The 16,389-nt window shown below is 33.5% G+C and overlaps 2 protein-coding genes across 2 annotated transcripts; both read right to left on the reverse strand.

The window, feature by feature from the left end:
- Window positions 1–6,958: 6,958 nt before the first annotated feature.
- LOC103569121 (tubulin-specific chaperone C) lies at window positions 6,959–8,612 on the reverse strand. The gene is made up of 2 exons (XM_008546242.3): window positions 8,494–8,612; window positions 6,959–8,375 (listed from the first exon to the last, which is right to left on the reverse strand). Exon 2 carries the CDS (start codon window positions 8,226–8,228, stop codon window positions 7,182–7,184), a length of 1,047 nt encoding a protein of 348 aa, XP_008544464.1. The 5' UTR covers window positions 8,229–8,375; window positions 8,494–8,612; the 3' UTR covers window positions 6,959–7,181.
- A 1,898-nt stretch (window positions 8,613–10,510) lies between these two features.
- On the reverse strand, window positions 10,511–16,186 carry LOC103569113 (WD repeat-containing protein 26). The gene is made up of 8 exons (XM_008546230.3): window positions 15,260–16,186; window positions 14,585–14,821; window positions 14,100–14,430; window positions 13,576–13,935; window positions 13,089–13,501; window positions 12,814–13,022; window positions 12,278–12,472; window positions 10,511–12,112 (listed from the first exon to the last, which is right to left on the reverse strand). Exons 1-8 carry the CDS (start codon window positions 15,271–15,273, stop codon window positions 12,057–12,059), a joined length of 1,815 nt encoding a protein of 604 aa, XP_008544452.1. The 5' UTR covers window positions 15,274–16,186; the 3' UTR covers window positions 10,511–12,056.
- Window positions 16,187–16,389: the final 203 nt, after the last annotated feature.

Below are 16,389 nucleotides of genomic sequence, written 5' to 3' on the forward strand. Positions count from 1 at the left end.
ATAAAAGGCGTAATCACTCCGGATTTACTCCCGATTTTTTACAGTTAGATTTTTAAATAAAAATTTTTCTAGCGCGTGGCTCTGATCTAAAGTCAATGTAAAGGGAATTAAAAAAATTTATTGCTGATTTCGGATGTTACTGAGTGTCCGAACAGACCAATGACAAACACCGAAACTAAATATTTAATTAACTTTAAAAAAATATCAAAGTAAATTTAATTATTTTTATCTGTGACCTGTTACGATTTGAACAAACACTCACCTAAAAATTTCCATCGAATATAAATTGCACCCCAACCCTTCATGTTCGATATCTGCAACAAAAAACTAGATGTCACAAAAGCAAAGTAAAAAAAAAAATCGATTGAACCAGTCTGTGCTTTCTCTCGCCATAAGAGCACCATTAACTCTAGATTACAACTCTGCGGTATTTATCCAGCGACGAGGGGAAGAAGCGACGTAATACGAGCCCGGAGGCTTGATTCAACTACCCCGCAACTCGTCTCTCTTTCTTCAGCTCACAACTTCAGCCCCAGAGCTCCTCGTTGGAGATGACGACCTCGTTGTCAGAGAACACACTTCTCTTACTATCCCATCATCCCTATTTGTTCTCTCTTCTCTCCAACATCCATCTCCACACATATATATCACATTATCTTGCGACACAAACGCACTCTCCCTCCCTCTCTTTCTCTGTCTTCCATCTCCAACAACAGCAGATCATAACTAAAATAATACCTGCTAATGGGATCGTTACTTTGCCTTATACTGCATTACACATTTTCTCGCTCCAATATCATCAGTATAATATATAAGTTTTATAATATAACACTAAGTAATTGTCATGTAATATAATTAGTTAACTTTACTATAATAATAATAATATACTACAGCAGAACAAAATAACTTTTATCTCTGTCATTACTTCTATATATTACTCGAGCTTTTCATTAACCCGCTTGCATTTACCACCGAGTTTTCTATTCAAATTATATATATATATTTATATGTAAAGGTTTCACAGAAAAGCAAGTTACGAAAAACTTTAACCACTGACGTTAATTACCGTCGAATAAAGTACATCTCGTTCTAAATTTACTTTAATTTCCTGTCCTTTCATTTCATAAACTACTTGATAACAATTGTCAAATCTAAATAAAGTTTATTAGTACAAAACGTTTATTAGTTTTGTAAGTAATTCGTATAGAAATCTATATATATGTATGTAAGTATTATTATTCCTGATGTTTTACTAAATGAAACATGATACAGCAGTTGTTCAAACGCATAAAAAAATCAACATTTCCCGGTTTCAGTTGAGCCTGAGGTCTGAGGTCCGAGGTCCGAGAGCTGTATATATTTATATGGATATATTTAATTGACAGCAATATGGAAATAAATATTAATATTGAGGGAAATTCTTAAGGCACTTGTGTACGCACAAGCTGTCCGGTAATTTATCGAGTTACGGACTGTGTAATGATGGTTAGCGAAGAGACTGGGATAGGAGCCTAAAACAATATTGGCGGGAGCAATAAAGCCCGAATCATATATTTATTTTAGGTAGGCTGTGTATTCTGTCTCTAATATAGACGACTAAGGCCAAGGGTGCAGGGTGAAGGGTGAAGAATGATGAGTAAGAGGGGTCGATTCAGATACATAATGTTGCATCGAGTGGTTTTAAGATGAGTAGGGTAGACACAGTCCATTGGCACCTAAATACCATGCCCTTTAGGTTTCAAATTTTCCCTCTCTTTCTGGCTCGATTAAATGTTGACCCAGTTAATAGCCCAGTGTTTGATTTGACTACTGTTTTGTTCGTCATCGTCATGTGTAAGCTTGTATTGTGTGCACACTTTAGTTGTAATGTGAGACTCCAGAGTGTAGACTGAGCTTGCACATGCTGACTTTTACTGATGCAGTAACTAAACGGAGCAAGGAGAAAAGATGTTTAAACTTTTACGGACAAATTGCTCATGGGTGAGTTGAGTCTTAGACAAATTGTTTGTACGAACCAGACAATTGATGTAGTTTCCTCATTGCAACTGAGGGAAATTTTAAAAAAATAAGTGCAGGAGTAAAGATAAAAAATATTAGTCAAGCATAAATAAGGTACAAATTATAAATTGTAGTATGACAATTATTGCTGGCTGTTCTTTATGTATCAAAGAAACAACCTCGTTATTTTACGATTCGCTAATTTACTCAGCCCTTCTCGTTCAAGTCCCATTTCACGACTCGCTAGTCACTCTGCGAAGGGCAAAAGGAACTGCCGTCGCTAATTATCGCATAACAGTACCCGGTAAATTGTAATTTAATTATTAAATTTTTAGTTATAACTAGAGTTTTATTTTCTTAGAGACGGTTACTATTTTTTTTTTCTTTTCTTTTTTATTTCATTTCATTTCATTTTACTTTACTTTATTTTTTATTGAGCGCTTTCATGTTAAATCGGAAGAATCGATTTAAAGGTTTTGTAGATTCGTTTCGACGAAGCCCGAAAAAAAGAAATGTAAATAAAGGCGAGAGTGCAAGAGCCCCGGGGGGCGGACGATCGAAAGGATCTAGAGTTTGGAAGCCAACGAAAGCCATTGATCCTTCGCGCACAATAACTCATCGTGAAAGAGAGAGATCTCTCGGTCGAGTGCTCGATATTATATATGTATATACTAAATAATATAATGCAAAGAAAATATAAAATAAAATAAATAAGTTGGTGCAATCCGACTTATACGTTTCACTGGCCTCCTAACGACCTCACAATAATTCTTGAATCTTTTACAACCCGAGACTGTTTAACCTTTAGACTATTTAATCCCCTTCAATCAATCGGACACTGCCAGCATTTTTATTTTTTTTTTTCTTCCACATTTTTATCTGCGCAGTGCGCGCCCAAAATTATTCGCGGATCCAAAACGTCGGATTTCAATCAGCGAAATCTCGTATCTGGTATCGAGTACCTGGTATCTGGTAGTTGGTACCTGGTATCAGTTAACGGCTGCCTTAAGTACGGGATTTACTTTTTTTTTGTACGCGTTATTATTTATAATTGCCAAATCTTGTGTAAAGTCCACCTGCGTAAACGTTTGTACGGTTTGTAGTATAAACTTGGCGCAGTTGTCGGTAGAAAATATACAAACATTTGGAAACATCCTTTCATGTAATGTCAAAGAACATCTCATGGTGCTTGACACTGAATGGAGCAAGTATATGAAGAATGAAGAGAAAATATAAAATCTCAGGAGCTTTGAAAATAAAAACTACACCGACAAAATCGGTTAAGCTAAGATTTATTTAGTCACGCTAAAAATTATCTCCAAGTCTTTTATAACAACCAGTTAATATTGAAAGTATTCAATAAAAACTTATTGTTAATTTAGAAAATTGATATTAATACACTAGAAAAAATTGGGAGTGATTTTGGAGTGATTACGGATTTTATTTAAATCCGCATTCACTCAGTCTGAGTGGTTTCGGAGTAATAAGGATTTTATTTCAGTCTGCATTGACTTTGATACGAAGTTTGAATATTAAAATAACCTCCCTTTAGGAGTGAATTTAACTCCACATTCTCTCCTGATTTAATCTGCGTTCAATTCGAATCGAAATTAATTTATTGGTAATATTTCATTAGTTACATGGACTAGCATCTTCAGAGAAATTCATATAATCGTTTATAAGCTTAAAATAAATTTAATAAATTAGAATAGTTGTTATTACAATTAATTTTTAATTATTAGTAATTAATTAGTAGCTGGAAATTAAATCATGAAAAAAAAAAATTTTTTTTATTATTATTATTAAATTTAATATAAATTATATAATTAGCAAAATATTACCAATAAATTAATTTTGCAATGGATTGGATGTGCCTTTAATTATACTGACAACAATAATAATAATAATTATTATTTTAATAGAATGATAAATAAACGATTTTTTTTTTTTTTTAAGAAATCAGATGAATCCATGCAAAATACAAATTACTGAAGCATTGTAAAATATATTACGCGATTGGTACGAGTTTTAATACTTGCGCCCAAGTCAGCTATTGATATTCAGATATTCCAACTCGATGGAGACCCAATAAAAATAATATTGGTTAAGAAAACAACTCTTTGTGATTCTCTCGGGGGCGCATGCCATAGTTATTCTTATATATATCCAGATTCGCTCTTATAATATCATCTCAATAGCCTTTACTCTACTTATTTTTTGCTATCATTTACATAAATGCAATAATTCCGCTGAGGAAACAATTTTTACGCTAACTCTTTGAATTATAGATAACTGAGCTTTTGTTGAATAAAAAAATTTCCGGATAAAAATCCTGTGGTCCGACAAAAATCAATATCGTACGACTAAAATTTATTTTTGTCAAATTAAATATTTCTTTTTACTGAACAACTTAATAAACATTTTTTGAATAAAAATTCAAAAATTTTTAATTGTCTCCTAACTCCACGATCATATTAAAATTAGGGAAACTTATGATTTAGTTGGCGAGTTGTAGGTGTTCATATTTTCCAACATTTCTATTTATATATTTTAAAATTAATTTATATTCGTAAGAAAATACATTATTTTCAAACGAAAAAATAAATAATTGTGTGAAATTTGTTGAAAATAACGCCATGTTGAATATAGCGCCTTTTTAAAAACCGCGGGAGAATTTAAAATTTGATTTTTCAATTAAATTAAATTAATGTTTGTATAAATATGAAATAAATTAACGAAAGTTATCATAATAATTCCATAATTACGTCATAAAGTTCTAGCTAAAAATAAAAAAAAATGTTTTTTTTTTTTTTTTTTTTTTTGAATTTACTCACTCTTCCCGCCATTTCCACTCTCAGCTGCGAGTACTTGTACATCACTAATGTCCGACTCAATGAATCAACGATATAAACACTCACGGAAAATTTATACAAATAATTAATCATCAATTCACGAAAATAACTTAGAAATAATATTTTTAATAAAAGTAGATTATTTAAATATCTATTTGTGTATTCGAATTCCGACAACCAAGATGGCGTAAAACGACGCGAGAACTACGTCGGCACTGAATTTAACTTATTATTCAAGTCACGTTCACTGACACACATAGTTTGATATATTTAAATATTTATCACTTACAAAAAAATAATTTTAAAAAGATTCATATGTTTGTAGTCATGTTACACAATAATTATACGAATTATTTTACCGAGATCAGACGACAAAGACAACGAGAGCAGCCATGACGCGGGAGACTGACTGGTTTCTGCGCAAGCGTCTGTCTACTTTGTCACTACTGCGCAGGTCGTACCAACCGTTCCTACAACTGCGCAAGTGTTCTGAGTCAAACTTCACTCTGACGCCATTACATTAGCTCGGGCAGTATCCAAGTCGTGATTAAATAAATAAATTGACATTTTTTTTGTTTAAATAAATTAAAACTCGTGTCTTTAAATATTCTCCACCGACTAACAAACATTTCGTGATAATAATTTTGTCGGTACTTAAAATATAAATAACAAAAAATAACAACTAATTAAATCGTCCTATCTTTTTTATTGTTCAGTTACCGGCGTTCGACGTGATTCGTACTGAAGTAAGCCAGGGTCTAATAATTTTTGAATTTTTTTAAAAATCGAAACATTAAAAAAAAAAATATCTTGTTGTTTTTTATTTTCTACATATGCATTTTTTTAGTGTTTTTTTTTTTTTTGCTTATATTTTATTTGTAAAAAAAAAATTCGAAAATTGTTGATTGTCTTCGAATTTCAGGATCATGTTAACTTCAAGATCGTTAAAATCAATATAAATAATTTTGATTAATTATTATTAATATACAAAAGTGTTTAAGAAGTAATAGTGAGTATTTGTGTATAAGTGCGATTTTTTTTTCTCGATTAATCGTAGTGAAAGTTCTTTTTATCATCACTTTGTATGCCGCCATTGTGAAAAAACTTAAAAGTAGAATTTAGTTTTTTTTTTTTTTAAATGATTGAGTGATTAATTTCAGTGGTTATATAAATAATTTCAATTAGTTTATTTTAATATGAATAATTATTTAAATTTCGTTTCCGACTGCACCCACAGACAAACTTTAATAAAATTATTAAATTTCAATTTTAAAATTTCGCGCCAAGTTGGCGCCACTACGCGTCGCTATAGTCGACGTTTAAATTTTTGCTCAAGTCGGGGCAGTCGATGAATCGCAAAATCGATTGCTTTGTATCAACTGACGGTTCAATAGCGGCAGTATCATCGACAATGGCACCGTAGTCCAGATCCTTCGTTACGTTTGAATTAAAACACAGTATTTCAGTTACGTCGTGTTATTTTTCATAAAATTTGTTGCTCATAGTTATTGTTTAATTAAATTGTGCAGTGTTTGGAAAATATGAACTGTCCAAAGTGTTTAGTGCTAGTGTAAAGTGTTGTATTGAGTGTTAGTGTAAAGTGATGCTGATGGCTGATGCTGATGTTGACAACTTCCAAGTTCCTGAGCAAAATCATCTGGCATCGTCTGGTAGGGAAATAGCAGTTAAGTGATTTTTTTAGCTGCAATACACTTGGAGCAATTTAATTCAAATCTCCAAGTGTATTAGGACACCCTTCTGCATATTATTTCCCCGCCAAGGTTTGTTCAAACACTCAAGTGTTTCTTTTTTAATATTTTAAATATTTTTCTATGACATTCTGCCGCCATTTTATATTAACGTATAAATTTTAATTGGTCTCCAATTTTTAATAATTTATTTTATAAATATTTACTTTGGGTGCATTTTGAAATGCTCTTGGCTACATGAAATTCCCCACAAATTTATTATTATTACAACTTTGTTTGAATTATTAATACAACTTTGGGTAATGCGCCAAAAATAAAACTTTTTTTTGGACATTAACAAAAAAATTTATTACAAACACTAAAAAAGCACAGGATGAATGATATGTTAAAGGACTTAGATCAAGATAACGTGCATTTATTAATTGTGTAAAAGCGAAAATACACGTGTTTATTACTTAATAATTTGACATGATTAAAATATTAGATACTATGTATGTCTTGGACAAATATATTCAAATAAAATATCTAAGATTTAATCAGCCAACTTATCCACTGTGAGAGTCCAAAATATATGTATAATAATAATAATAATAATAATAATTAGGTAAAAAAACGTAAAATTTCAATCCCAGAATTTGACCCTGAGCTCCGGTTTTAAGACTGACCAATTAGGTGAATGTTTTTCGGAGGAAAGCCAATTGAAGTCGTCAACGGAGTCCCAGTTGTTGGTTTTTACGTCGAGCCCAGCCAGATTGAAGTGACTTTGCTGGTCCTCGTAACTCCAGCTGTACGGGGCGACTTTTATTTTAGTTGAGTCCTCGATGATAGCGCGACTGGTAACGTGGAGATAGATGGTACAGTCCGTCGACGAGTGTAAACGTAATTGCTGGCATGCAAATGCAAAGGTACATGAGTCACAATTGTTAACAAACACGGATGACGAGACTGGTCCAATGAGTACTTGGCATTGCTTAAGATTAATCATGTGTACGGTACTCGGCGCACCATAAATGCGCACATTGCATCGAGTTAAATCAGACAATAGAACGTCATTCTTGTTTACATTTTCGGCGTCTAACGTCAGGGTGAGGTCTGATTTGCCAATTAAACTGCTTGCACTGTCGGTGTACTTACTAATTAGTTCATTGTGCTGCTTTGTTGCTCCATTTGAGGTGACTGTCTCCGAGAGGTTGAGGTTCTTCAGTCCGTCAGTGACATCTAGGGATTTATCTGATGGCTTTTTAGCAGGCCGCCGGTTTTTGAAACCAAACTTCTTCTTGGGCAGGAGCTTGGGCTCCAGATCGGCGGCCTCAGTCTCGAGGCGTTGGAGGGTTTCTTGGGCTCGACGAATGTCGTAGACTTTTAGGAATATCTTTGACTGGGACAAATAGTTCCACAGGGTCTGGATTTCTTTGTTTATTTTATCGAAGATCCCCGGAAGCGCGGAAGTCTGAGCCAGGGGCGCCGAGTCCAGCATGTCTTTGACTTTGTTGCAGGTGAGGTAAAACGTCTCCTGGAAGAAACTCAGCTGCTCTGACTCGACACTCAGCTGCTGCTTCTCCTCCTTTCTACGCTCGATGACGTTCCTGCGCTCACGATCGCGCTTTGAAATACGATCGGTAAGATTTCCAACGCCTCCGAGGCTCTCTATCACTTCTGGTGTGTCCATAGCAGCCGGGTGTTATTTGCTGGATGACTCTTTTCCGTTTTTAGTTTCTGAGTCAGACATAGAGTTAGTTAATTTATTTTTTTCTTGAAATTTACTGGATCTTTTGAGGAATGGGCGATAGTTGTCAATTTCAGGCAAAGGAAATTTCTGAAAATTAAATTTTTTTTTATAATTAAATTTATTTTTTTGTTAAATTTTTCTGCTTAAAAAAAAATGAACATCAGTTTAAACTTGATAACCTAAAAATAATAATAAAAAAAAATACCTTCTCAAGATATTTTTCGTCAGGTGAAACAAGTTTCATCAAAACGTATCCAATTCCAGTCCCGGCAGCTATCATTAATATATTTCTAATGATAGCCATTAAGCAAAAATAAAAATTATTCAGACTTAGGATTTATTTTTCCCCAAGTCATCAAATCTGTTTCGCGAATAATTCGAGATTGTGATGAAATTGTTTCTCCAATTCTGTAGTAACCTTCAAGTACTGATGGATAGTTTAAGTGCAGGTACCAACGGAACTCTGAAAATTAAAATTAGTAATTTAATTCATGCTAAAATTAAATATAATGATAATTAGATTTAAATTTGAGGATTTATGAATCATCGTGGTATGAATAACCTTAATCAGCAGCAATAATTTATCGTTACCTGGGTCCGTGTTCATGCGGCGCCAGAATAAATATGAGCAACCAAGTAATCCTATTTCAAATGCCAGTAGAGGTTTTCCGAAATTACGAATGAATTTTTTAAAAGTCGAGGTATTGGGAACTTTTTTCATAGTTCATACTAGCCCACCCAATACTACGAACACACACTTTTATTGAAGTTATATGAGCAATCTCCTTAAATGGAAATCGTCAATACCGCAATAAAACGACTAATAAGAAAGTTGTATCTCGAAACTATTGCGACTGATCGCACATCACTCGATATATCTGTGGTAAAGTTGCTTTTATAGACAGTATGAGCTCATAAAATTGTGATAAACAATTACATATGATCATTATTCCCCATTTTCAAGACAATGCCCATGATAGCTCGTGATTAAACTACTCGGCAGGTGACAGCACTTGCTGATAAGTCAAATATTTTTTATCTTTTCGGGTAAATTTCAACAGACTGCTTACTTATTAATTAATTTATAAATGAAGTAATTAAAAAAATTTTTAATTACATAGACATGCAAAAATTGTTTTATTTCAATGAGTTGCACAGTTTCAATATTTGAATGCTGATATATTGGCGCGCATGAACTAGATTTTTAAAAATGGCCTCTTGAGGAAATCTTCTTTGGAAATTTTTTTAATGGTCAGTTTTTTTGAAAAAAAAAAAAAAATTTCGTATGCGCAGATTTAGATGCGCACATTTGTTTTAAACTTATTTGAAATTTTGAGGGGGTCTATTACACAGATTTCCATGACATGGATGTATTGATGACCCAGATCTCAAATATTCAGATTCCTGATGATACAGATAATCTATCATCCAGATACCGATAATTACTTAAATCAAAAAGAAAATCATGAATTCAAAGATTGTTTTTTAAAACGACAGATTTTCTCAATAGTAAAGCGGGTGTAGAAAGTGTCGATAGCGAGTTCTGATTTTCTGTAGATTTTCTATGGATTATCTATGAATTTTCTTAGACGGTGATCTTGGTAAAATCTAGAGCCTCTACTAGTAGAAAATTCCAGCACATTAATGCATAATGAAAGATAAATTTTTTCTTCCACAAGAGTGAGTCCTAATTTTTTCCGGATTCCCAGGACTCCTCCAGTATAAAATAATAGAGAATACCATCGACTATTTTATCCAATTTTAATTGAAATCAAACACACATCAAAAACTCAAATTCTTTTTCTTGAGTTATTAAAAACAGAACATAAATAATTTAAAAAAATATATATAAATAAAATAACTATCTGAAATTTTTTTTCAAAGCCATGACATGCAATAAACTTTAAAACATTGTTACAAAAGTTGTTAAAATCAATATAAATGAAAGTTTATTGGTTAAATAAAAATCATGTCGAACAAGCAACAAAATTCACATTAAAAATATTAATAATAAAAAGAAATTCAATAAAAATATTTAATTAATCTATTATTAATTAATTAGTAAAAAATAATACGTATGCATATCAATAGAAAAAAATTTGTTGAGATCGTTTTGAAGTTGCAGTAAGTGGACTAAAAAAATATATACTAATATATATAAATCCTCAATAATCCCTAGTACAAATTCATTATAAATATAATTATAATAATATTAATAATAATTATATAGAATATATAAATTTATTGTTTCTAATGTGATTTATTGAAAACTCATCTGTACATAACTTACTGTACTTGATGTCACAAGACCTTTAATCATTTTTCAGTACCCAACTATAATTACTATTTTGCATATGAAAACATCTTCAAGACTATTATTATTTTAGTTTCATTGTAATCCCACTTGATTAACTGCCACTGTGCCATTTGATAATTAATTCACAATAACATTTAAATTAATCGCCGTGTGCTCACTTGCGATTTACAATCAATTAGAAACACGCGTTCCTGAAGCGAGTGCTACAACAAATTATTACACTCTGTAAATATATATATTTATATATATATATATATATATATATATATATATATATATATATATATATATATAATAATAATTATTATTATTATCATATTTATCATAGAAAAAAAACGGCAGTTAATAAATCAGAGGTAACATTCGTAAATTGTTTTTTTTTTTAAATTGTTCAATTAATTATTTATTAAATAATTTAAAAGTTAAGTATTTCTACCGTCATACAAAATCGCTGGTAATTTTTTTGAACTTTTTAAATTAATTATAAATAAAACCATACGTCTATTTACGAATTAGCGTATATTATAATTTGATAAATTTTATTTTTTTTTGTAACTGTGTCCCTCTAAATTGCCGATAATTTATAGAAAATATTTAAATAAACGCGGAAATTTAATTCACAATCGATTAATTACGAGACACAAAATTTAATAGTTAATTTTTTTCCACACTTGGCACAAATTAATCAATATCCCAAATTGTTAGTTTATATTTAAAATTAAAAATATAATAAAATTGCTCGAAGATGCTCTCGTTCGGTTAAACGCTTATTCGTAACTATTAATCGTTAATAATATTAATGATAATAATAATTGGTGTTGTTATCATTATTATTATTTATAATAATATTAAACTCTTATCATATATATTATGTCCAATTTTGTCAATATAATTGGACAATTCTCTAGTACAATCTTAACTCTATGCTATTAAATTAGCATTATGCTTTTTATTTATTCAACCAATTAATTATTACGTCGTGGAACGGATTTTAAATTTAATATTTAAAAATTTAAACTAATTATTTCACGCACTTGCAATTTTAATAATTAATTTAAAGAGAAAAAAAAAAAGAAAAGAAATGAATTAAAATGAAATAATAAAACCCGTGGAGTACGACATAATAAGACAATTATCACCGAATAAATTCATTGATATTTTATATATATGTATAAATATATTTATATAATTAATTAATTAACTAATTAATTGCATAATTATATAATTATCATCAATTATTATCAATAAAACTCCAGGGTTTTGTGTATTTTTGAGTACGCTCGTGTTGAAAATATATGTAAACATATATATATTTTCGTTAGAACATGAGCACTATTTGTGCTCGTATGACGATAAAGGAACACTTTAAGATGTACTCAATTTAATGACGGTTAACAAAACAGTCTTTTGAACACCATGGGGTCATGGGAGTACGAAGTTTGAGTGCGTCGCTACGAGACCATTTCGTGCCAGCCGCTTCCATTTGACGAATTGCTGTCTGGCGAGGCTGTAAAAATATATTTTATATAAATATAAAGACAATTGCAGCCTCTAACTTTGACCCTCCTGCTTCCCATTAAAAAAAAGGAGCTGGTTGTGTTCTGTAACTTGGGTTCCAGGAATTTCAAACCCTGTTATAAAACAGAATTTTACAGTATAAATAAATATATACCAGTTTTAGTATTGTCTGGACGATCTAATGATGAAGATTTTGGTCCCCATATCCGTACGGTGCAATCATCAGACACTGAAGCCATCATTTGATGATACACTGGATTCCATGAGACGCAATTTACTGTTCTACTGTGTCCAGTTAAGACAGCTATCGGCAATTCACGTTTGATGTGCCATACATATACTTTATTATCTGAAAAATATTATTTTACAATATTTAATGTCATAAACAATCAATTGTTACTATCAGCAAAATGAGTCCGTGTGACTGTCCGAGTATCGACATCATACTCAATAAATTTAGTATCAATACTCGAGGACTGCAAGTTACTAGTAAAGATTATTAATTCGCAAAAGATTAAAATTATCTTTGAACAATAAGGTGACAAAAATAATCTGATAGCAGACATACGCATGCGACAATCCTTTGCTGCACGATAATTATCTTCAAGACCATGTTCCTGATATTTAATGGCCTTGATTGATATTCAAATAATATAATAAATATATGTTATTATTATTATTATTATTTACCTTCACTACCGGAAGCTATAAAGTCCTGGTTGACACCACCGAAGCAACTATGAATCGTGAAATGTCCTTGAGTAACGCCTTGGAAACGTCTAACGAGGCATCTGTCTTGCAGGTCCCATAAGTGCACACCCTGATTGGCGACATTCAGCAGCACTAATCTGTCTGCTTTGTTAACGCTGAATGACATAACTGGATGATCCTCTTGCAAACTGTCAAAACAAAATTTTTTTCCATTTAAATATATTAAATTAATGGAATAATTAAAGACGACTCACATTGTAAAGTCACAAAGTTCATCAAAATTGTATCCGCGAATACGATGATGAGTGTCAGCAGCTAGAACGGTCTTGCCATCGCTGCGACACCAAAGACATTTGACTCTGACTCCTTCCCACGAGTCGAGAATGTTTCCGTCCATGTCGCATTGATAGAATTGCCCTCTCAGACCTCCAGTGACAAATTTATTCGCGTCTCGATGCCAAGCACACGCAGTGAGAGAATCCTCGGTGCTGTGAGTTAGTTTTATACGCAGCTCGCAGTCTGGAGTGTCGACACTCCAGAGCCAGAGCTCTGGACAGTCTTCCGGACCGCAGGCAATCAGGTGACTGCTGTCCGGGCTCCAAGCGATCAAAGCTACGCCGTAAGTGTGACCTTCCAAAGTCTTTCTGTGCGTGACTTTTAATGTTTCCTGTTAAATTTTTACAGTTAAGTAGAAAAAATAAATTGACGATGGAGTAGAGATAGAGATGGACAATTGCTTACTGGATCAACGTCCCAGATGATTACTGTCATGTCTTTAGAGCCGGTGGCGAGTTTCAAACCGTCCGGAGAGAACTTGCAGTACCAGACTTCGTCGCAGTGATCATTGAGCACCTGGGTTGTGTGAGAAGGAAAATGTTCTTTGCTGCAGCTGTGATCAACCAGCAGTGATACGCTCTCGAGTGTCGGCTGATTAGGCGTAATGTGATAGGTACACTGCTGATTCTGCATTTCAACGGCTTGGCAAAGCAGAGACTGCAGCCGCTTTGGCGGGAGCATTATCGAGGGCGGTAGGTACCTTTGTAATCTGTCCATCAAAGCAGTACGTGATGCCGAGCCTTTTCCGTCCCAGCCAGCTCGTGTCTATCAATAATAATAATAACAATAAATAAATTGATTAGTGCACTGAAGATGCGGGATCTAAAATAAATTATCTAGATATTTAAACAGATTAATCAGGGCATAGGAATTGACAACTGCGGGTCTAGATGACCTAAAAAAATGGCAAAGATGTGAGTTGATAATACCTGAAGTTCATCCCGGCCGCTGCACATCATAAAAGCAGAGAGCTGGTGCACACGTCCTGTGTTGTGTCCAAGAGGTGTCAATTCGTTGCGCAAGACGTGCAGCGCCTCAAGAACAAGGCCTTCTTCGAGAAACTCCAGGTACTTTTGTTCGAGCAGTAAAAATTTCATCTCCACGACACTCTGGTTCGGATTATTCAAGAATGACTTCAATTCATCCAAGTCATGGTCGGCTTTGCTCCAGTCCCCGTCCATCACATGCTGGCGGAACTTTGCCGCCGATGGGTGGTCCAACCGACATCCCGACTCTTGCATCAACAAATCAGCAGTCCGGCTAGTGAATATCAATAATATTTAGTTTTTTAAATGAATTTTCTAGACCTCTGATCGATATTAATGTCAAGGCACCGCTACCAGACATTATAATACTCGTAAAATCGATAAATAAAATAAAATAAACTTGTAAAGTATATATATTTATATCTTACTCAAGTCCGACTGCCTTCAAGTGCTGGCCAATTAATCTAACAATATCTTGGTTTGTCTTGTCCATAACTTTCGGCGGTCCTACAGCCTGATTGCTTTCCCCATTAACACCATTAACATCACCGTCACAATGTGGAATAGCGTTGCCGTTAGCGTGAGATCCACTGCTGTCTGGATTCGCTCCGTTTTGCTGAGGAACGTTGGATACCGCGGCTCCATTTGATGCCTGCTGCATCATCCTGATAATTATAAACAGTCAAATTTAAAATTTATATTTTTACTTCACCCAATCCAAGGTCACCGTCCCACTTGCTCCTAATAAAAAACTCCGGCATCATTATTATTATTATTATTATTTTTTTTTTATTTGTTTAACTCGTGTCTGTCATCAGTGATTTATTTAGTGTATCATAAACTCAATATGAGATCATGCTCTACAGTACTTTCAAGTACACGCATCAGCATCTACAGTTTAGTGAAAATAAAAAAATACAAGTACGTAGTTAGACTCGGCTGACATAAATTAAAATAAACAAAGACATAAAAAAAAAAAATAAATAAATAAATAAATACGGAAATGATGACACATTAAATAGACATGGACATGAACATAAACATGATCTGTATCAGTGATAATAAACGTAAACAAGGAGAAGAAAACAAGGAAAATGAGTTACCGATAATTGTCCATGGTTGCGCTGGTGTGGTACTCGTCCGCTGGTCTTAGGGTAGTTGTAAGAGAACTACGGGACCTTTTGCGCGGTGGCGGAGCGAGCCCACCGTCGTCCGACTCGCCGCTCGAGGCCAGGCTTACGCGCGTACCGCCCCGTTTTTCACACGATTATTGTCCCCGAGGTGGTGGGTTCGCTGGTGGGGCCGCTGGTAACACGGTGCCACTATTTACACCACCAAATAAATAATTTTTAAATTATTAACGTTTCGGTCTCGTGCCCTCGTTCTACTCTCCGCTGACTCCTGTCTCCTGTCTCCGTTGAGTGCTGGTGAGCTCGTGTCTTTTGTGTTGGTGAGTTGCTCGCTGCTGCTACTGCTGCTGCACTACCACCGTCGACTCCCCCACTTTCTTTGTTTCGACAGATTAATTTTGCGTATGTCGAGCTCTACACAATGACGTCTAATACACCCATACATATACATATATATAAACAGCACACATACGTACGCCACTGATGTGTATATATATGTATGTATGTGTGTGTATATGTATATGTCTATATATATATATATGTCTATACGTTACGTTGTTTATCGTATTATCAGAATATATAGATTATTAGTGTGCACACTGAAGCCATCAACTCGTAAAATGCAACAACAATTTAGTTAAACACAAAATAACACAAAAAAAAATGTCGAATTCTTGTGTTACTGCCAAGACGAATACGAACAATGACTGCCACACAGCTGATACTTGTTTGGATCTTCGTTCTCGTTTACGTCACACTCATTCTCTCGTCTTCTTCTTCTCCCATCTAGGTCTCCGTACTAAATTTCGATTCCATTCGCTGTTGGCTTCGTTATCTTTTCCTCTCTCTCTACTCTACGTTTAATTTTTACCAACCTCACTGCACTACTGTCCTTCTACTTGACGCCATCTTCATCCTCTACTCCTCTTTTCAAGCGCGCAAGTCAGATGGCGCGCGATTATCCGAAATTCAAATTTGCCGCCAATTGATAATAAAGCGCGCGTTTATTTAAACTACCGACTGCAGGTACTTGATATTCAAACTTTAAAATGTCTCATATTTTATATATATAAATAAATATGATAATTACTTATATTTATAAC

The sequence above is a fragment of the Microplitis demolitor genome, chromosome 1, assembly GCF_026212275.2.
Source record: "Microplitis demolitor isolate Queensland-Clemson2020A chromosome 1, iyMicDemo2.1a, whole genome shotgun sequence".
NCBI lineage: Eukaryota > Metazoa > Arthropoda > Insecta > Hymenoptera > Braconidae > Microplitis > Microplitis demolitor.